Source organism: Ranitomeya imitator, chromosome 3, assembly GCF_032444005.1.
Source record: "Ranitomeya imitator isolate aRanImi1 chromosome 3, aRanImi1.pri, whole genome shotgun sequence".
NCBI classification, from domain to species: domain Eukaryota; kingdom Metazoa; phylum Chordata; class Amphibia; order Anura; family Dendrobatidae; genus Ranitomeya; species Ranitomeya imitator.
Window position 1 is genome coordinate 800,217,444 of NC_091284.1, and position 22,274 is coordinate 800,239,717.

Below are 22,274 nucleotides of genomic sequence, written 5' to 3' on the forward strand. Positions count from 1 at the left end.
CCTGGGTTTGTCTTCTTTATATAAAAATTGTTCTTTACCAGCAACTTTTTTTTTTTTTTTTTACATGTGCCAAGATGGCACCAGATGTCTTCTAGGTTTTTAATGCCTTAAACACTTGGCAACAGATATGATTGCATTGTTATACACCAGACACTGGCAAATTACAGCCTCAATCCGGCCCGTCTCTATGGCCCGTGCCCATGGTGTGGGACCGACAAAGGCCTGGAAATCAAAAGTGCCCTAAATGGTAGTCCAGTGCTGGCAGGATCGACCACTGATCCTGACCGGTGGAGATCGGACCCGGTGATGCAGGTCAGGTGCACACGCAACGTTGGAGTAAGGAGGGAAAGGCAGAGGCAACGTGAGCGAGAAAGAGGAATGTGGGAACAAGGAAAAAGAAAGCAGGATTCAGTCAAGGCTTATTATATTTAGCTTGCTTTTTATAGGAAGACGCCCTTCATCACATAATCATAGGACAGATAACTTATTGACCAAGGAGGTCCAACCACCTGGAATAGAGAATTTTTTTTGCCAATGGAACATTTTAATACCCGTTACTAAGTGGAGTTGCTGATCGGATGGCCAACCACCGCTCCATTAATTTTCTATAGGGCTGCCGGAAAAAGGAGAGCACAGTCCATAGGGAATGAGGGATGCGGCCGTTGAAAATGCTTTTTGCGATCCATTCTAAGGCCGGTTTCACACGTCAGTGGCTCCGGTACGTGAGGTGACAGTTTCCTCACGTACCGGAGCCACTGACACACGTAGACACATTGAAATCAATGCATCTGTGCAGATGTCATTGATTTTTTGCGGACCGTGTCTCCATGTGCCAAACACGGAGACATGTCAGTGTTCGTGGGAGCGCATGGATTACACGGACCCATTAAAGTCAATGGGTCCGTGTAAAACACGTACCGTACACGGACGTTGTCCGTGTGCCGTGCAGGAGACAGCGCTACAGTAAGCGCTGTCCCCCCCCATGTGGTGCGCCATTGATATCTTCTCTGCAGCAGCGTTTGCTGTAGAGAAGATATGAATATTCCTTTTTTTTTTTTTGTTTCTCGTGTTTAAAATAAAGATCCATGTCCCCCCACCCCCTGTGCGCCCACCCGCTGTTCAAAAAATACTCACCCGGCTCCCTCGCTGGCTGGCGCTGCTTCCTGTCCTGGCCGCACCTTCTACTGTATGAGCGGTCACGTGGGGCCGCCGATTACAGTAATGAATATGCGGCTCCACCTCCCATAGGGGTGGAGCCGCATATTCATTACTGTAAATGAGCGGCCCCACGTGACCGCATACAGGAGAAGGTGCGGCTAGGACAGGAAGCAGCGCCAGCCAGCGAGGGAGCCGGGTGAGTATTTTAAGAACAGCGGGCGGGCGCACAGGGGGTGGGAGGGGGATGGGGACATGGATCTTTATTTTAAACATGAGAAACAAACAAAAAAAAAAGAATATTCATATCTTCTCTACAGCAAACGCTGCTGCAGAGAAGATATCAGTGGCGGCTTCAGCACCAGATGCAGGGGACAGCGCTAAACTTTAGTGCTGTCTCCTGCACGGTGCGTGTGGTACCCAGTGGGCACACGGGCGGCACACATGTGCCACACTGATGTGCCACAGAAACGCACGGGCACATGGACACGGATAATTCCGGTACCGATTTTTCCGGTACTGGAATTATCTGGACGTGTGGGACTGCCCTAAGAGTAGATAAAAGTCTCCTCGTTGTGACAATCTGTGCAGGTCCCAGCAATTGGAACACCCACCGAACATTTAGTCAACACCTATCCTGTGTGCCAAAAAGACACCCCCCAAAGCATAATGTTCCATGGTGGTAATAGTGTAATGAGACACTATCGGGGGGAAGGAATTGTGAGGGGACATTAAGAAGGGAATAATGTGAGAGGACAGTAAGCCGGGAGAGAAAAGTGTAAGGGGACACTATATACAGAGTAGTGGGAGGCACATTCTAGAGAGAAGGCAGGGTAGGGGGACAATGTGAGGGCTCAAAAAGGAGATGACAGTATGCCAAGGGGGGTGTGCAGAGGGTTCACAGTATGGAGCAGAAAGGTGGGGGACATTTAAGATATGGTGGTTATACCTAATCAGGGTCAATGGTGGGGGGGTTATAGCTAATAAAGGCAGCCAGTGTGGCAGATATATCTGATAAGGGCAGAAAATGGTGGTTATAGTTCATAAGGGCAGACAGTGTGAAGGAAATAACAGTGTGCATGAAATGCACCATAAGATGGACAGTGTGAGGGTCATATTTTGTTTGGGAGCATAGCAAAGGGCATTGTGTCGGGATGTGCTGCAGAAGACAGGAGAAGAAGCAAGTTTGTAGAGACGAGCTGTGGATGGGAAAAGTCATCATGGCATCTGTACAAGATGAAGAGGGAAAAAAAAAACAACTCCTCCTATAAGGTACCTGGATGTAAATGTTTATTCGTGATACAAACTACATCTCATCAGTACTGTGGTTCCTGTACAGTCCGCAGCTTGATGACTGGTAACAACAAAACCCAGGATCTCCTTACCATTGGTAAACACATACTGGGAGCTGTAGGTTCATGAGATACAATTGTACATAGGGCTGACCTGACACTGCAATTGTTCATTGTACTAAGTTTGGTGATGCATTCATGTACTGATGGGGGTTCTGGCAATGTATTCCTGCAGTGATGGGGGTGTTGGCGATATTTCCCTGCACTGATGGGGGTGTTGGTGATTGGCAGTTCTGGGGTGGTATTTATACAGTGATGGGGGTTCTGGTGATGTATTCCTGCACTGATGGGAGGGGGGTTCTGGGAATGTATTCCTGTACTGATATTGGTTCTGAACCTGTACACATGTAGCAATCCATAACGTGTGAGATAACATGATACATGGCTATGATGATGATGAAAAGTTAAAGGGTACTACATAAGCATTTATATTATGAGAAGTAATTATAAAATTAAGCTCTGTAGTTTGGCAAATTCTAATAGTATGTAATATACTCGTTGTCATGATTCAGCTCTTCTTACCGATTCCAGCGGTCATCACATGAACACTCATGCAATTTTCCTACTTACGGTCATGTGCTGAGTAGCTTTACTTGACGCTTCTTTCAATGAAGCACGGGCTGTAGTATACTACTGAACATCGAGAGGATCAGGAAAAGCAACTCGTCGGCACGGGACTGTAAGTGCAACTTGCATATGAGCAGTCCCATCGTGACTACATCCAGGCACATGGCGCAAAAATAAAGACGGCCTAAATTTGGCTGATCCTGCCTTCTTACTCTCACCAGATGTAGGAGGTTGGGGCAGATAAGGTTCAGGCAGTAGAAGTTGAACCATCTGATCGTTTTTCTCTAAGTGAAGTCTTTCTCTCCACATTGAACACACGTTAACGCTCTGAAAAGCATTATTGGGGTAGCATCAGGGCAACTTTAGACTCTGTTCACACCTGTGCTATAACTTCTTTATTAACAGAAGCCTCAATGCTCTGCTGTATCTGTCACACGACTGATGAGGTCCGCTGTACTTTGTCGTAGTGAACCCCATTCACACAGCAGAAAAAAAAAGACCGCGTGGAAATCTGAGCATGCTCATTATGTAGTAGATGGTCACCAGAGATGCAGAGAATGAGATCTGCAGCCATATTTGTACTAAAATCCAGCATTAAAGGTGATGTCCCAGGAACAAAAGTTAAATTTAATCAATAGATCTTGGAATAAAAATAAGTTTCACAACTGGATGTGTTGAAAAAAAAAAATGTTCCTGTGCTGAGATAATGTCAGGAGTGTGTCACGTACTCCAGGGAGAGCCGAGGTTAGAAGATCACTATGTATTGTGAATCACAGCCTGTGTGTTTGTGTCCCATATTAAATGGATTTGTTTTCCTTTGGCGCTGAAGAAGTTAACGACCCTTTCTATGCTGGTCAGAAACTTGCTATCCCATTTCAACAGCTTCTGATCTGGTCATTACCTCTCCCTATAAAACCGGGCCAGACCTTCTCTGCCTTGAAAGTGAAAGTGCCGCTTCCTAGCTCCTTGGAGACGCTGTGCTGAATTGGTGATCATTGTTACTACTGGAGATTGTTGCAGGATTTTTTGGGGTGTATGCTTTCCTCCCCATTTGGTTGGTACATTCCTATCCTTCCCCATATGCCTCTTTATCTTTGGTGAGCGTTTGCATGTTTGTTGCTTTCTGTTATCCTTATTTTGTCTGTGTGTCTTGTTTACCTTATATTTCTGTCCCATGCTTCATGGGGTGGAGGAGGAGACAGATCAGGGTTTAACAGGAGCACATTAAGGTGAGAGACCCAGGCCTCTCTACCATCAAGAGTACCCCTGGGACAGGGATAGATAGGGACCCAGTTCCAGGGACAGTTTGAGGCCCCCCCTTCCTTACCGAAGACCGCCATAGTGTGACAGATAATCTTATAAATGTGCCCCTGCTGTGTACTGTAATGGCTGTGTCTGACGGCACAAGAACATGGTCTGATCATACCACAGCTCCTGGGCAGGGGAGGAAGCAAAAGAGTATACAGACAGGACAGCTGGGGATCACAGCTGATTCTTTCTGTGAGGTAAAACATTTGTTGCTTGTTTTTAAACATGTGTTACCTCACAGACAGAATCCGCTGCGATTCCCCAGCTGTCCTGTCTGTATACTCTCTTATGTTTCCTTCCCTGCCCAGGGGCCTGCCATGAACTGGAGCAGCTCTGCATGGTCAGACACAGCCATTACACAGTACACAGCAGGGCCACATTTATAAGATCATCTCAGCACAGGAACATGTTTTTTTTTTTTAAATACATCCAATTGTGGAAGTTATTATTATTCCTTGTGCGACAAACCCCTTTTAATGCTCCATGTTTGGACTTAAATGCAGCTCTGTATGTGACTAGAAAATACGAGTTGTCTACACATGGCAAAAAACAAAACACCATTATAAAATATGAAGAGGGTATACCTGTACATTGTATTTAATGGCATAGATATTTACTTTTTTTTAAAAAAAACACATATCCTAAAAAATATACGGATTATACAATGCTTACATAAAATTCCCCCATGCCACCTACACATCGGTAGGAAATTAATGTCGCGTGCTGAACTTACAAGGCGGGAAACTCATAATGAAACGTTCTGGTGTTTCCAGTCATTGAGAAGCAGAAATCTTAATAATGGTGGGAAAAGTCAACATTTTTCTTTTACAGGCAAATGTTGAAAATGTTTTTTTTTACAGGTGTAAAGTAACAGAAAATTGCAGATCATTTAGCAATTAATTCCTTACATAAAATTAAAAAACGTTATCATGGATGCACGGTTGGTGGCAGCGCCTTATCACATGATTCCTATCTCCAAGATCCTATCCCAATATGTAGTAGGTGGAATAATAGTATCAGCAAATACCTCCAATCAGAAATGTAGTATAGTTCTTCTGATTAACTGTCGCTTACCCCATGTGCAGGCTTGGGTATCCATAGTTACGACCACTCATATAGTAACAGTTAGTTGTTAGGCCATGTTCACACCATCCTTTTTTTCATGCGGAATCGCCGCGATGTTCCCGCTGCGGGTCCGCAGCTGTTTTCCATGCAGGGTACATTACAATGTACCCTATGGAAAACAGGAACTGCTGTGCCCACATTGCGGAAAATCGCGGAAAAAGCCGCGCTGAATAGCCGCGGTAAAAAAGAAGTACCATGTCACTTCTTTTTGCGGAACTGCAGCGGTTCTGCACCCATTGACCTCCATTGTGAGGTCAAACCCGCAGTAAAACCCGCAGATGAAAAATATATCTACGGGTTTTACTGCGGTTTGTGGTGCAGAACCGCTGCAGTGTGGCTGCCCCCCGTGCCCCAATCCCACCCCCCCGTGCTCCGATGCCCCCCCCGTGCTCCGACGCCCCCCCCGTGCCCTCATCTCCCCCCCTTATACTTACCCGGCCTCCCGGGGTCCAGCCGTCTTCTCCCTGGGCGCCGCCATCTTGCAAAATGGCGGGCGCAGTGCGCCCGCCGAATCTGCCGGCCGGCAGATTCGTTCCAAAGTGCATTTTGATCACTGAGATATAACCTATCTCAGTGATCAAAATAAAAAAATAGTAAATGACCCCTCCCCCCCTTTGTCACCCCCATAGGTAGGGACAATAAAAAAAATTAAGAATTTTTTTTTTTTCCACTAAGGTTAGGGGTAGGGTTAGGGTATTTTCAGCCATTTTAACCCTAAAAAACTTCCTAGAAAACTGCATAAAAAAACGCATCAAAAAACGCACCAAAAAAAGGACCTCCGTTTTCTGCCAAGAGCTGCGGTTTTTAGTCCTGAAAAAAAAGGAGGGAAATCGGGAACGTGTGAACATAGCCTTAGTGGTTGTAACCATGGATACCTAAGCTACTCCAATGCCCTGCACATGAGGTAAGTGACATAGCTTATCAGAAGAACTATACTACATTTCTAATTGAAGGTATTTGTTAATATTATTATTATAACACCTACTAGATATTGGGCTGGGATCTTGGACCTTTTAAAATGGATTGGATTAAACGATGGTCTCTGTTTAATGACCAAAAGCAGAGATCTTTAATAAAAATACAACATGACTAATCGACCCAGAATGTGCAGAGAATAAGCGACACAAGGTTCTGCGTGAGTCCCGGACACAGGTGACCTCTGCAGATGTCTCCTCCGTCCCCGTCAGGACGATGCAGGGGGACAGTCGCCGTGGCCCCGAGATCTGCATCTCTTTACCGTGTGCTCAGAATGTCGCTGAAGTTCTTCAATCTGCGAGTTCAAGATGTTCTCAAAGTCCCGGGCTCGTCGGTTCTCCTCCTGTAGGAACCTCTCTGCGGCCGATACAAAGGATTGCTGAAATACAACAAGACGGAGCAGAACGGCTTCTATAGAATGAAAACTTGTAAAGGGAATTTCCAGGAATATAAAGCGCTGTGGAATATGTTGGCGCTATATAAATAAAGATTATTATTATTACAGTGAACTCCTGCAAGAGAGGTCAGAATAGGTCCAACCCTGGGACGCGGAGCTCCTGGGGCTTCTCTGTAGGAGCGGCCCTAGTCCCATTTACACATCTAGCTCCACCTTTGATCTGCTCATCATGGGCACCAAACAGCTCAGAAACAACGGGAGGGTCAGGAAAAATTGCTCTTGTTCAAAGAATGGGCAGAGCGCTCACAAAACGGTCAGTCTGATCATAGAGAGAACTGTGCCATTCAGTTCATAGAGCGCTATTCCCTCTAAACTGAGCGACCATGCAGCTCACAAGCTACCCCCCTCCCAGGGAAAGAGAAGACTTCCTGATCTTTTGTTCAATGATTGGGCAGAGCGCTCATGAATCACTCAGACCAATCATAGAGAGAACTGTGCAGCCATTCAGTTATATTCTTTCTAAACTGGCAAGTAATGTCACTGACCTCTGCAGTAGAGTCTCCGGACTGATCATATACTGAGGGGGAGAAGTCGGTGAGATCCATCTCAGAAAAGTGATGGTCGTTCTGAGTCGGGCTCCTTAATTTCGGGAGGATGAAGTCCAGACATTCGTGGTCCGTCAGCAGGCCGTCACCGGGGCGGTAGCTGCTGACATTATTGTTTGTGTCATCATCAGCCATCTTTGGGGTCTCTTCATCTTCCTCACTTGATCTTAAATAAAAGGATAGAAAAGCTAGATGAGATCTATGGATTGGATGGGACTGAGAAAATTAAGCTTAAGGGGGCTGTCCACCTGAGGGGAACATTCTTAATTAAACGCATGCATTTTGGGCTAAAATTACATTTTACTATTGGGTTCTATATTCTCAGTGTCTGCTGCTGCAGGTTGTCTCCATCAGAAAAGAGAGCTTGTAACCTTTATCATTTTTTTCCTCAGCTTATTTGTGAATGTGCAGGGGAAGAAAAACAGGGATTTTTGTGTTACTCACCGTAAAATCCTTTTCTCCGAGTTATTCATTGGGGGACACAGGACTGTGGGTGTATGCTATTGCCGCCAGGAGGCTGACACTAAGTAGACAAAAAAAAAAGTTAGCTCCTCCTCCATAGTATACACCCTGACACTGGCCCTGACAGCTCCAGTTTGGTGCACAAGCAGTAGGAGATAGGCTACGTTCACATTGGCGTTCCGCCAATGTGCGTCGCTGTTGCGCCGGCGACGCAGCGGCGACGCGCCCCTATGTTTAACATAGGGGACGCGTGCGTCGTTTTGGTGGCGTTTTTCGCCACGTGCGTCGTTTCCGACGCTAGCGTCGGACGCAAGAAAACGCTACATGTAGCATTTTCTGTGCGTCCGATTTTCGTCGGAAAACGACGCACGCGTCGCAAAACGCGCGCGTTTTTGCGCGTTTTAGCGTGCGTCGCGCGTTGCATCGCCGACGCACGGCGGCGCAACGCTAATGTGAACGTAGCCTTAGAGAAACACAACAGCATTAGAGCAAAGACAACATGTCTAGAATAATACTACAGTCTGAACAACCTCGTAGAAAAATAACAAGAAGAAATAGGGAGGGAGCTGTGTCCCCCAATGAACAACTCGGAGAAAAGGATTTTACGGTGAGTAACACAAAAATCCCTGTTTCTCCATCGTCTCATTGGGGGACACAGGACTGTGGGATGTCCCAAAGCAGTCCCAGGGTGGGAAAAAAGACTCACTGGAACAAAACCCCTAGGCACTTACCGCCTATAGGTGCGATACCGCAGCCTGAAGAATTTTTCTTCCCAAACTTGCATCAGCAGAGGCCTGAGTGTGGACATTATAATGCTTAGAGAAAGTGTGCAGGCTGGACCAAGTTGCCGCTTTGCAAACCTGTTCTGCTGAAGCTTGGTGCCGAAGTGCCCAGGAAGCCCCTACCGCTCGAGTAGAGTGTGCCCTGATCCCAGCCGGGATGGCTGCACCCTTGATGCGGTAGGCCTCCTGAATGGTGGCTCGTATCCATCTGGCTAAGGTCGACCTAGAGGCTGCGAGTCCCTTTCTGTGACCCACAGGAAGAACGAACAGGACATCCGTCTGTCGAAAAGAAGCGGTCTGAGAAACATATCTTCTCAGCGCTCTCACCAGGTCCAGAGTATGGAGAGCTTTTTCCACACGGTGTGAAGGTGCAGGACAAAAAGAAGGCAAGACTATGTCCTCATTGATGTGAAACGAGGAAACTACCTTTGGCAGACAAGAGGGAACTGGTCTTAATACTACCTTATCCTGATGAAATTGCAGAAACGGCGACTGGCAGGACAAGGCCGCCAATTCCGACACCCGCCTAATGGAGGTTATGGTTACCAAAAACAAAACCTTCCAAGAAAGATACGTTAAAGAAACTTCTTGGAGGGGCTCAAATGGGGCTTCCTGAAGAGCGCTCAAGACCAGATTAAGGTCCCAAGCTTCTAGCGGGGCTCTGTAAGGGGGGACCATGTGAGAGACTCCCTGCAAAAAAGTCTTGACCTGTGAAATGGTAGCAATCCTGCGCTGGAAAAGAACCGATAAGGCTGATATTTGCCTCCTAAGGGTACTTGGAGCGAGACCTGAGTCTAAACCAGCTTGGAGAAAAGCTAAAATATTAGGAACGGAGAACCGTAAAGGAGGAAGACCCTTCTTCCTGCACCACGAGAGAAAAACTTTCCAGGTGTGGTGGTAAATGCGCGCAGAAACCGTCTTTCGAGCATTAGTCATAGTGGAAGCTACCTTTTGAGAAAAACCGGCCTGGGTCAGAATCCAAGATTCAACGGCCAAGCCGTCAAACGCAGGGCCCCTAAGTTCTGGTGGAATATCGGCCCCTGCGACAGAAGATCTGGCCGCATTGGTAGCTGCCAAGGAACCCCGGCAATCAGCTGAACGAGGTCCGCGTACCATGACCTCCGAGGCCAATCTGGGGCGAATAGAATTGCCGGAATTCCCTCTATCTTGATCTTCCTGACTACCCTTGGGAGGAAAAACGTCGGGCAGAAGAGACCATTCCCCGGGCGCAAGACCCTGACGGCTCAGAAAGTCCGCTGCCCAGTTCTCCTTACCCGGGATGTAAACTGCCGAGATCACGGAGTGGTTGTTCTCGGCCCAGCGGAGGATTTGCCCTACCTCGCGCATGGCTGACCTGCTGCGGGTGCCCCCCTGATGATTTACGTAAGCCACAGCCGTGGCATTGTCCGATCGGATCCGGACCGGGTGACCCGCCAGAAGATGGTGAAAGTGCTGCAGAGTCAGCCCAATTGCCCTTATCTCCAACAGATTGATTGGAAGAGTTGACTCCCCTGGGGACCAAAAACCTTGTGCTGTGTGTTGGTGAAACACTGCTCCCCAACCGAGAAGACTGGCGTCTGTAGAAACTACCAGCCAATGGACTGGAGAAAAGGCTTTCCCCTGCCGCAGAGAGGAACTCCTCATCCACCATATGAGAGATTGCCTGACCCGGGGAGACAGACGGCACCGGAGGTTGAGAGAAACATGACTCCTGTTCCAGGCTGACAAAATTGCCTGCTGGAGAGGGCGAAGATGAAATTAGGCGAATGGTACTGCTTCCATGGCCGCCACCATCCTGCCCAAGACCCTCATGCAAAACAGGATTGAGTGAAAACTCGGCTGCTGTAGTATTTTCACTTCCTGCCGAAGGCAGAGTAGCTTGTTCTGGGGTAGGATAGTCAGACCCCGAGAAGTATCGAAGATCATTCCTAAAAAAGAAATCTTTCGAGATGGGACTAGAGATGACTTTTTTAGATTGACCAGCCACCCTAGTCGGGATAGAGTGTCCAAAGTGATGCTGACGTTCTCTTTGCATGCTTGAAAAGTTGGCCCCTTGACCAAGAGATCGTCCAAGTATGGCAAAATGACTATGCCCCGGGAGTGCAGGATGGACACAACTGTTGACATCACCTTTGTGAACACCCTGGGAGCAGAGGCGAGACCGAAAGGTAATGCTGTGAATTGGAAGTGACGTTCGCCTATGGAAAACCGTAGAAATCTTTGATGCGGAAGAAATATGGGGACATGCAGATAGGCATCTTGGATATCTATGGAGGCTAGCAATTCTCCCTTTTCCATAGCCGCAATAACCGAGCGGAGCGACTCCATACGGAAGTGACGAGTGCTGATGAACTTGTTCAAACACTTTAGGTCTAGAATGGGTCTTACAGTCCCGTCCTTCTTGGGGACTGTAAACAGATTGGAATAGAATCCTTGGAACCTTTCTACCCCTGGAACGGGAACAATGACGCCGTTGGACTGAAGAGACTCGACTGCTTTGAATAAAGCCCTTAGACGGGATTTTGAACTGGGAAGACTGGACGGAAAAAAACGGCTTGGAAGGAGAGAGAGAAACTCTATTTTGTATCCTGAAACCACCAGTTCTCTCACCCATCTGTCGGAAACGACTTACAGCCAGGACTGATGGAACAGAAGTAGAGACCGCCTACTTTGTTGAAGACGACATGAGGCTGCCTCCAGTCATTTAGCCAAAGACCGAGGATATCTAGATCCCCTAGATCTTTATGGTTGATATCGCATTCTTGCCAATGGATTGGCTCTATATGAGACTTGGTGCTCCCTGTCTTGGTTAGACCGACTTGGAGGACCTGAGCTTGGTGCTGCAGACCACCGGGTGTTACGAAAGGATTTAAACCTTGCTTGAAAATGGCGACGAAAAGGTTGCTTAACCCTTTGTTGTGGAAGGAAATTACCCTTTCCCCCTGTGGTATCAGATATAAGTTGATCCAACTTTGCGCCAAATAATCGGCCACCTTGATAAGGAAGGGATGTAAGGGACTTTTTTGAAGTAGAGTCCGCCCGCCAATTTCTCAGCCATAGAGCCCTTCTGATAGCGATAGCATTTGCAGCTGCCAATGCAGAACAATTTGCCGCATCCAAAGATGCATTAATCAGATAATTCCCAGCCAATGATATCGGATTAGACATCTCTATCACTTCTACAGGAAACTCCCTATCCTGAAGAGCCTTAGTGACGGACTCTGACCAAGCTATCATAGCTTTGGCAACCCATGTCGCCGCAAAAGACGGCGCGAGGGCTGACCCTGAAGCCTCAAACACCGACCTCTCTAAGAGCCGATCAGTTGGATCTTTAATAGCAGACCCATTAGGAAGAGACAGCAGTGTGTTAGAGGCCAAACGGGACACGGGAGGATCCACAGAAGGGGATTCTGCCCATTTTTTACAAATCTCGGGTGCGAAAGGATACCTGGTACCCAGGGCCTTCCAGCCTAAGAAACGTTTATCCGGTCGCTCCATGTGACGTTGGACTAAATCCTCAAACTCAGGATGAGTAGAAAACACCTTATGAGGTTGCTTGAATCTTTTAAAAGACACCCTATGACCTGAAGGTAAGGTGGCTACATCCTCTACTCCCAAAGACTGGTTAACGGCCTCAATGAGACTGGCAACTGATTCCTGATAATCAGGAGCTTCTAAATCAAAAGACCCTTCAGAGTCAAAGTCCAAACCATGTCCACTCACTCCCACAGGTGAGGGAGATCGAGAGACGGAATTCAAAGATGCTGATGCACCCGACAGACCGGGAGACGCTGTGTGGGTTCTTTTCCCCCGCGTCTGCCTAGAGGGATCGCGGCCCCTGCAGGCCGGAGGATCCTGAGAATCGGAGGATCTTTCCGAAACAGATGGATGAACGTCCCTGACAGGGGCTTGAAGGGACTCAACCGCCTTAGTTAGAGACGCCATAGATTGCGTTAAGGATACGACCCATTCAGGGGGAGACGCCGCAGTCTCAGATACAGGCATACCCGGCAGAATAGCAGGCGGGGTAGCAGGCGGGGGCTCCTGAGCGCGTTCGGAATCGCAGGCTTCACAGAAATGGCTAGTTTGCGCATGCGGAAAAGAAGCCCGGCAAGTAATGCATGAGGTATACAGGACTGTGTGAGACTTAGTCCTTCTAGACATGATGACTATTGCTGCTGTTGCTGCTATGAAACGCCTTATGAGCTACTGGGTCTTAGAACAAAAAAAAAAAAACTGCTGTCAGGCTGAGGGAAGTAGCACTTACCCCAGTCCTGTGTCCCCGTCGGTTCTGAGCACCACACTAAACCGAGCTCTGAGCAGAGAAAACCTCCCTTATGAAGATCAAGAAAAGGGGGAGGAGCCGCCATAAGGATCGTGCAAAGGCCAAAGCAGGGGACTTGATTTTCCCCATACCTGCACTCTCCTAGAAACGCTGGGAGCGCGAAACCGGAAGAACGCGCCGCTGAAGGGGGCGGAACTTCCGCCCACGACCCTGCAGGAAACTACAGCGACCATGATGCAGCGGGCCGCCGGAAGAAAGTTGCTAGGGGCGGAACTTCCGCCCATGATCCTGCAGGAAACTACAGAGACCATGATGCAGCGGGCCGCCGGAAGAAAGTTGCTAGGGGCGGAACTTCCGCCCGTGCTTTAGCTATGGAGAGACAATCTGGAACCGGCGCCGCACTGAGTGCAGCATGGCGTTTTACCACCTGAGACCGTGCAATGAAGCAGGAGCCCCCCTGCCCCCCCGCAGCCTCTGACAACACATCAGGTTAGAAAAGAGGCATACACGTAAATCCACATATATATATATATATATATATATATATATATATATATATATATATATATATATATATATATATATATATATATATATATATATGGGAAAAGACGGTGCAGGCACCCTAACTCCTTCACCCTTCAGAAGGCGAGGAGAGGGACCGTCTGCCTCCTTTAAGCACCGCAGTCCAATCCTTTAAGCACCGCAGTCCAATGCATTGGTGATTGAAGTGGAGGCTGCACGGACAATGCATGAATGCCTGTACAACCTAGGGTTTCGTTACCTCAGGGTGGTCAGGTTTTTAGTCCGGCAATCCCACGTCGCGGGAAAGGATACGTGGAGGCGACACTCACACGTGCTCGCCCGTTGTTGGTTTGGGGAGATCGGACCCCTTCAAAAAGGTCCGTCGCCCCTATCTTATCCTCAAGGTAGAATGTATCTGGGAAAACCCAGAGATGTGCCTCCTACGGACACTAAGCATAAACTGGAGCTGTCAGGGCCAGTGTCAAGGTGTATACTATGGAGGAGGAGCTAACTTTTTTTTTTGTCTACTTAGTGTCAGCCTCCTGGCGGCAATAGCATACACCCACAGTCCTGTGTCCCCCAATGAGACGATGGAGAAAAATCTGTAGAATGCCAATTTTTTTTTAACTGAACCCCAACTGCATCAATGATTTTTAGCCCAAAGTTCATGCATGTAAGGGTAAAACAAAAAAGTTTTCTTTAAAAGGGTTGTTCCTAAAATGTAGGTGTCCAAAAGCCCCAGAGTAAATAGAGCGTTATGTGAGACCACCACTCCTGCTCTATCCACAGGGGACTTCTTATGACCTGTGAGTGGGGGGGGGGGTGGAATAAGTCGGCAAACACACAGATATCATACAATTACTTATCCTGTCTTTTTTAGTTGGCTGTCGAGTGTTGGGAATGTGACTGCGATGCCCATGAGGTCAACAGGACCAAAAAAAGTTCCAATGCCCCTTAGATGGCTGCCGGCCCTTCTTCTAAGGAGAGTAGTTTCCGATTTGTGGCTCTTCAGCCATTGTGAAAGTTTTAGCTGGAAAGTCGCGGTTAGAAGGCCACTGATGAGGAGGGTCGCGGATCTCTACTGACCACAAGTGCAGACTTCAAAGCTTCACTGACCATGAGCAGAAGTGCAGACTTCAGAGCTTCGCTGACCATGAGCAGAAGTGCAGACTTCAGAGCTCCGCTGACTATGAGAAAAATTGCAGACTTCAGAGCTCTGCTGGTTACGAGCAGAAGTGCAGACTTCAGAGCTCCGCTGGTTACGAGCAGAAGTGCAGACTTCAGAGCTCTGCTGACTATGAGCAGAAGCATAGACTTCAGAGCTTCACTGACCATGAGCAGAAGTGCAGACTTCAGAGCTTCGCTGACCATGAGCAGAAGTGCAGACTTCAGAGCTCCGCTGACTATGAGAAAAATTGCAGACTTCAGAGCTCTGCTGGTTACAAGCAGAAGTGCAGACTTCAGAGCTCCGCTGACCACTAGCAGAAGTGCAGACTTCAGAGCTCCGCTGACCACTAGCAGAAGTGCAGACTTACAGCTCCGCTGACCACAAGCAGAAGTGCAGACTTACAGCTCCGCTGACCACAAGCAGAAGTGCAGACTTACAGCTCCGCTGACCACAAGCAGAAGTGCAGACTTCAGAGCTCCGCTGACCACGAGCAGAAGTGCAGACTTCAGAGCTCCGCTGACCACGAGCAGAAGTGCAGACTTCAGAGCTCTGCTGACCACGAGCAGAAGTAGAGACTTCAGAGCTGCACATCCTCCTGTACTTCTTTCCTTAGACTTACGGCAAAGCGTCAGAACAAGGCAGAAGTTCTATCAAACACAGTAAAAGGCAATTCACAGCGGGATCCTGCAGAGATCTGCATTATTCACCTCCTCAGTGCTCGGAATGAATAATGTGGAAGTAGACGGCAGGGCTCGGACCGCTCTGGGTGCAGAGGGAATTTCTCATTTTCCTAAAAGGCAGTGTCCCCCCTCCCCGCTCTCACTGCACATAATGTGATGTACTCCCATCCATATATGTGTTCGGACAGAACACGTCCCTGTGTAACCATGGTGAGAGCAGCGACCGGCCCCCTTTAATGCAGATGTTAGCAGGTAGTGCTGGAAGTGACATGATCTACCCTGACAGTACGACGTTTTATCCCTATAGGGTACGCACTCATGGGTCATGAATGGAGAACAAAAAAAAAAAAAAACCTCGGTGCATAAGTTACACGTGAATGTTGCTGAAGATTTCACCCTGCGTGCTGCAGTATTGAGAACAATCTGCACTGAAGATCTGCAGTGAAAACGTGCACTGAAAGCGTGCACTGAAAACGTGCACGGAAAACGTGCACTGTAAACGTGCACTGAAAGTGTGTGGATTTAGACTCTGCACTGAACCTACAAATTCGGCATGCATTTTTTTTCTCATTACAGTGTCTGGATTTTGATAACTCCAGCTGCTTACTGTACACACTGGAATTTTCACCCGAAAACGTTTTTTCACCGTCTCTGCCGCATATATGAGAATACCCTAGAGGAATTTCCATCAGAGGTCAGTATGGATATCAGTATAAGGCCTCATTCACACGTACGATTCCATGTATGAGGAAAAACAGGCCGATTGTTCTGATCAAACTCAGAGTATGGGGTCGTCAGTTTATCTCGTACTCCTAGACGTACCCTAAATGTACCCTGCCTGTAGTAGGGGTCTCCCACTATTGGGTTCGTAGGCTTTCCTGTTTTGGCTATACACTATCTGGTATTCCTGGTGTTCACACCAGTGTCGGGGCTTATTAGGGTCATCACTGCTTTCACTAAGGTGCCAACCTCCGGGGACGAGGGTACGTCTAGGGGCAGACAGGCCCGTGCCGCCTGTTTTGGATTGTCCATTCATAGGCAGTTTTTTCCTGCCGGTCTCTGATCCTTATTTTATCATTACGGTCTCTTGAGTGTTGGTTTTAATATATGCAACAAAATTCTATTGTTTTAGGAGTTTATTTTCCTTAGTTATTTATTTATTTATTTTTTAGAGTCTGATCCACAAAATGGAGGAGAATTGAACCTGCTTGGAGTCTCATGGACCTGTTTTTTAAAGCTTTGTGTGTATAGATCAAAAAAACTCTGTCAGTGAGCAGCCCAAGAAAAATGAAAAAAAAAAAAAAGATCACATGCTTTACTTGTAACCTATTGATTGAAATTCCCGTTCTTTCTGTGGTTAAGAGTCCAGTGAGCGGTCCTACTAATGGATTAGCGGGCTTTCTTTTATGACTGTGACCAATCACGGAGCAGAACCGCCTACTGGACTCCTAACTTTTGCGCTCTCTGGTGTTATAAGTCCAGTAGGCGGTTCTGCTCAGTGATTGGCAGCTCTGTCGGTATGCACAGTCATGCAGGAAAGATCACCAATCAGTAGGACCGCCCACTGGACTTCTAACTTTTGACATCTCTGGTGTTACAAGTCCAGTGGGCGGTCCTACTGATTGGTGGTCTTTCCTGCATGACTGTGCATAAAAACAGAGTTACCAATCACCGTGAAGAACCGCCTACTGGACTTGTAACACCAGAGGGAGCAAAAGTTAGAAGTCCAGGGGCTGGTCGGTACTGTATAGTGCGGTCTATCGTGAATGACTGTGCAAGCAAAGATATCTGTCACTTAGCCGGACCACTTACCAGAATCCTAATACCAGAAACTGGCTTTTCTGAGGTTAAGAGTCCAATGGGCGGTCCTACTAGCTGATTGTCAGTCTTTCCTGCAGGACTATGAATACACAAATAACTGTCAATCACTGAGTAGGACCGCCCATCGGACTCCTAACCCCAGAAAGAGTCCTGGACTCTGATATTAGGAGTGCAGTGGGCAGCGCTCTGCTTAGTGATTGGCAACTGCCTCAGCATGCACAGTCACGCGGAGAGACTGTCAATCAGATCATAGGCCCGCCCACTTGACTCCATTAAGAGCAAGGATTTCAGTCAATTAGTAACAAGTTATCCCATTTCCCACAAACCTATATATCGATCTGCTCAGCTCTTCATGCTCTGTAAAATACTGACCTCTAATTGGGCGGCAAGTTCAAAGTGAAAGGTTCCTTTTAAGGTCTTTGCTATTTTCTGATATGTATTTTTTAATTTTTTGCTTTCAGAGTGACTGTTATTTTGCCTTTTATGCAATATGTATAGTCATATTTATATTGAAGGGCTTGTTTTTTTATTAGTACTATTTAAAGCCACATTTTGTGGTTCATATAATGTATTAGAAGCCTTTTTTTGGGGAAAAAGTTAATGGGAAATCACAGCAAGTCTGCCATTATTCTATTTCAGAAACTGATCCGTTTTACTGCAGCGCCCCCGCAGTGGAGGTTAAGCATTACACATTCATCACGAAAAAAGGGGTCATATCCCCTTCACTCTTTTGTGCAGGGGGTCTGTCTAAAGTGTAAGTCTTGTGATACAGCGTTAAAATCGGGAAGAACAGTTTTTAAAGGGGTTGTCCACTTTTAAGACAACCTCCTTAAATGAGGTCAGCAACGGACCTCCCGCTGATCATGTGGCATTGCTATGCTACATGAGCACCGGGAGACCTGTCGCCGACATAGCTGGTGTGGGACCAATATCTGCTACTTTTATTTTAAATACAGTATTTAAAAAAGGGGTTGTCTGAGTGGTGGACCACCCCTTTAAATTAAAGGGGTTGTCCATATTCCCCCAAAAAAGTTTTCAACAGACACACTGGCTCTAAACCTCTGGTCTTTCCAGCGTTGACCACTTTTGTGGTCTCCATTCGGACATGAAGCCATGATGTCATGTCCGGCCTATAGTGGTCAGGTGGCTACAACAGGACGTCATTACCTCTAGTACCACTTTGTACCACTTTTAGCAGAGCTGTCTTGAGACATCACAGGGTTAAATGAAGAGAAGGCTGGCTCTTAAATGTCCTAAAAGTAAGAACTGTATGATGAGCTTGGATGGCCCGAGGACATTTTACCTCAGGTACAAGTCTTGATATTTAATTTCAAAGCTCGGTAAATATTAAATGTACCCGTCTTGTTGTCCTTGGCTCAGTTTCCCGGTAATCCCGCTCTGCCAGGAAAACGTTTTCATTATCTCCAGCTGAAGACCCTCCAGTTCTTGCCCATCGGAGCAGGACCCCAGAGGCGTCTCCATCTCCGGTTCTAGAGTCAGCTCATGTAAGCGACTGTGTCCATCCGATGAGATCAAGACCTTCAAGATTTCAGAAAAAGGGACAAAAGTGAGAATGTCATAGTGAGGAATAAGAGATTTTAGGGACTTAAAAAAAAAAAATAATCAGTGATCCAAATCTAATATTTCACCCCTCTCCCATTAATGCTTTGTACGTCCACATTGAGTTTGGGATTCCATTTTGGGCTAGGCATTGTAAAAAAAGAAATCACAGACCTGGAGAGGGTTCAAAGGTGGGTGACAAGATTAAGTCTTGGGCTAATGTGAGGCGGGAAAAAACTCTTGGCAGACCACACAGTCGCTATGGAGTCCCCCCTAGTTCTTGCATCTTCATTTCTATGATATTCGCTCCTTAGAATGCAGATACAGTTTAATATAATGGTGGCGGAGGAAGCCATTCAGCCTGTGCAACCGAGTGTCTACCCAACAGGCAAAATAATGTCAAAATGTCACGCTGGCTGTGTGAAGTCTCAGTCCACATACCGTACAGGGAGTAGCAGCGCATCGGGGAAAACGAGCAAGGCGTGTAGTTTTATTTTATCAGCCAGTATTTGGAGCCATCATACTATGTGGGGGGCAGGACTGTGCAGTCTGAGTCCGTATAAAATGGACTGACTCCTACAATATATAATACACTGTGGGGTCATGACACTGTGCAGTGGCCATCATACGATATGTATGGGAAACTGGGGTGCTGCATACTGTGGTTGGTGGGAGGACTGTGGGGACAACATACTGTGAAGGGAGAGGACGGTGGGGACAACATAAAGCATATGGGAGGAGGACTATGAGGACAACAATGTGTGGGGAAACCATGAGGACAACATACTGTGTGGGGAAAGGACGACTGTGGGGACAACATACTGTATGTGGGGATGGGGGACAAAGGACAACATAATTTGTGGGGGAGGACTTTGGGGGCAACATAATATGTGTGGGGACAACACACCGTGTGGGGACAACACACCGTGTGAGGACAACACACCGTGTGGGGACAACACACCGTGTGGGGACAACACACCGTGTGGGGACAACACACCGTGTGGGGACAACACACCTTGTGGGGACAACACACCGTGTGAGGACAACACACCGTGTGGGGACAACACACCGTGTGGGGACAACACACCATGTGGGGACAACACACCGTGTGGGGACAACACACCGTGTGGGGACAACACATCTTGTGGGGACAACGTACCGTGTGGGGACAACGTACCGTGTGGGGACAACGTACCGTGTGGGGACAACGTACCGTGTGGGGACAACGTACCGTGTGGGGACAACGTACCGGGTGGGGACAACGTACCGTGTGGGGACAACGTACCGTGTGGGGACAACGTACCGTGTGGGGACAACGTACCGTGTGGGGACAACATACCTTGTGGGGACAACATACCGTGTGGGGAAAGAGCTGTGGATACAACATAATATGTATGGGGGACAAATACTGTGTTGGGAGAAGGTTGTGGAGACAATATATTGTGTGGGGAGAGGGCTGTGAGGACAACATACTGTGTGGAGTGGGAGACTGTGGGTACAACATACTGTGTGGAGTGGGAGACTGTGGGTACAACATACTGTGTGGGAAACGGCTGAGGAGACAACCTACTGTGCAGGGAGAGGACAACATAATGTGTATGCGAGGAGGACTGTGAGGACAACATACTCTGTGGGAAAAGGGCTGTGGGGACAACCTACTGTGAAAAGAGAGGACTGTGGGGACATCCTACTGTGAAGGGAGAGGACGGTGGGGACAACATAAGGCATATGGGAGGAGGACTATGAGGACAACAATGTGTGGGGAAACTATGGGGACAACATACTGTGTGGGGAAAGGACGACTGTGGGTACAACATACTGTGTGTTAAGAGGACTGTGGGAACAACATACTGTCTGGGGAGAGGACTGTGGAAACAATATACTGTATGGGGGAAGACTGTGGGGACAACATACTGTTTGAGGGTACACAGCATAGTCTGTGTGGTAAGGGCTATGGGGACAATAGATTGAGGACAACTGTTGGGACAACATACTGTTTGGGGAAAAAACTGTGGGCACAGCATACTGCGTGGGGGCACTGTAAGGGTATCATACTGTGTTGGCGGCAGTCATGGCGTTACACTGGGTTGGGGGCACAGTGGGATAATCATACTGTCTCTAGGGGGATGTTTTTGGGTCATCATACTCTATGATAAGACCATAAAAATGTTATTGTAGAGGCTGAGAACAGCAAGAGGCTCTAAAAGAGGCAAAATTACTTTATTTTTATTGCAATATAGGTCCCTCTCTGTCTTAGTTCTGTGATTACGCCTACGCACTGAGAGTCAGTCTACTCTACCAAATATATACCATATATATTTTTTACAGTGGGAAAGACTTTTGCTTTCACGTCCCTTAATTTCCATTTTAGAGGAGTTTGGGTCTCAGCGACTTATGTCCCTTATTCTCTTTTGGTTGAACGACCAAGACAAGGAGGAGTGAAATGGAGTGGCCACTCCATTCATCTTCACCAATGACTGAGACTTTACATGGAGCGTCACCTGCTGCTTCTTTTAACTCATCCTGGCTGTGGTCATCCGGCGAGCGGAGAACAAAGGACATAATTCCTCAGTTCTAGAGATTGGTAGAGGACTCCTACCAAGGGAATAGGCGACCATTCATAGACCCTTTAAGGGTAAGAACACGAGCATCTTCCTAACGAACTCTGCGGGCCAAACAAGTCTCGCTTGTGTAGATGATCCTCGATGTAATAAGACGTATTCAAGACAAGTCAGCACTGTCCGTCCATTCTTCAGTGAAAATTTATAATCCGCAAAAAAATAGAAAATACTTTTGGAAACGCTTCACACAGAGATGAAAGTGTCCATCGCGACACCTGCCAATGAGCGTCCTGAAGACGTCTCCATTCAGCCGAACAAGTGACACTCGGTCATTTATCACGGCTGTCGGTTTTTATGGCCTTACAGATAAAACTGGTACTTTGTAGGCTTTCCAGCAGTGCTGCGGACGGATGAATGCGGAATCACATCGGAGGCGAGAAAGCGCAGGGACGGCGAGGGGTGGTGGTGGGGAAACAAAGCTTCTCTGGATGTGGGATGTGACTCTCCGGGCATCAAAGGTTTCCTCCTACGCACAAAGCACAATACACTATTGTTAGGTTTATGTTGGCGCAGCGGCTGCATGTAGCCCAATTACAGCCCTGTTTTCCCTCCGTAATTGACAGCGCTGTCTTCTTGCTCACGGCTTCAGAATGAGATCGGAGAAGCAGGACAGAGATGTAAACCTACGACTGCAGAGTTTGTGTAAGACTATTCGATAAGTAAAGGGGGAATGGAGTGAAAACAAAAAAAAAAAATTTAAACTGTCAAGAAAAAGTAGAAGATATAAAAGTTCATTTTTTATCCCAAAACAGTATCTCTCTTTTCCATGGGCAGTGTCTGGTATTGCAACGGAGCCCGTTTGAGTTGTAGTTAGACTGTTAAAGATTGGCGTGTTCCTAAAGATCCAACTTGCACGTGATCCAGAAGTCCCCCTTTGCCACATGCT

At 47.4% G+C, this 22,274-nt stretch overlaps 1 protein-coding gene across 1 annotated transcript in view; it reads right to left on the reverse strand.

Annotated features, from left to right (window-relative positions):
- Positions 1-6,556: 6,556 nt before the first annotated feature.
- DEUP1 (deuterosome assembly protein 1) overlaps positions 6,557-22,274 on the reverse strand; it is a 65,329-nt gene continuing 49,611 nt past the window's right edge. The window contains exons 11-13 of the mRNA XM_069759230.1: positions 18,565-18,746; positions 7,425-7,650; positions 6,557-6,861 (exon numbers count right to left, since the gene is read on the reverse strand). Of these exons, the coding sequence (XP_069615331.1) occupies positions 6,691-6,861; positions 7,425-7,650; positions 18,565-18,746 (579 nt within the window). The 3' untranslated portion in view covers positions 6,557-6,690. The remainder of the gene's footprint in view (positions 6,862-7,424; positions 7,651-18,564; positions 18,747-22,274) is intronic.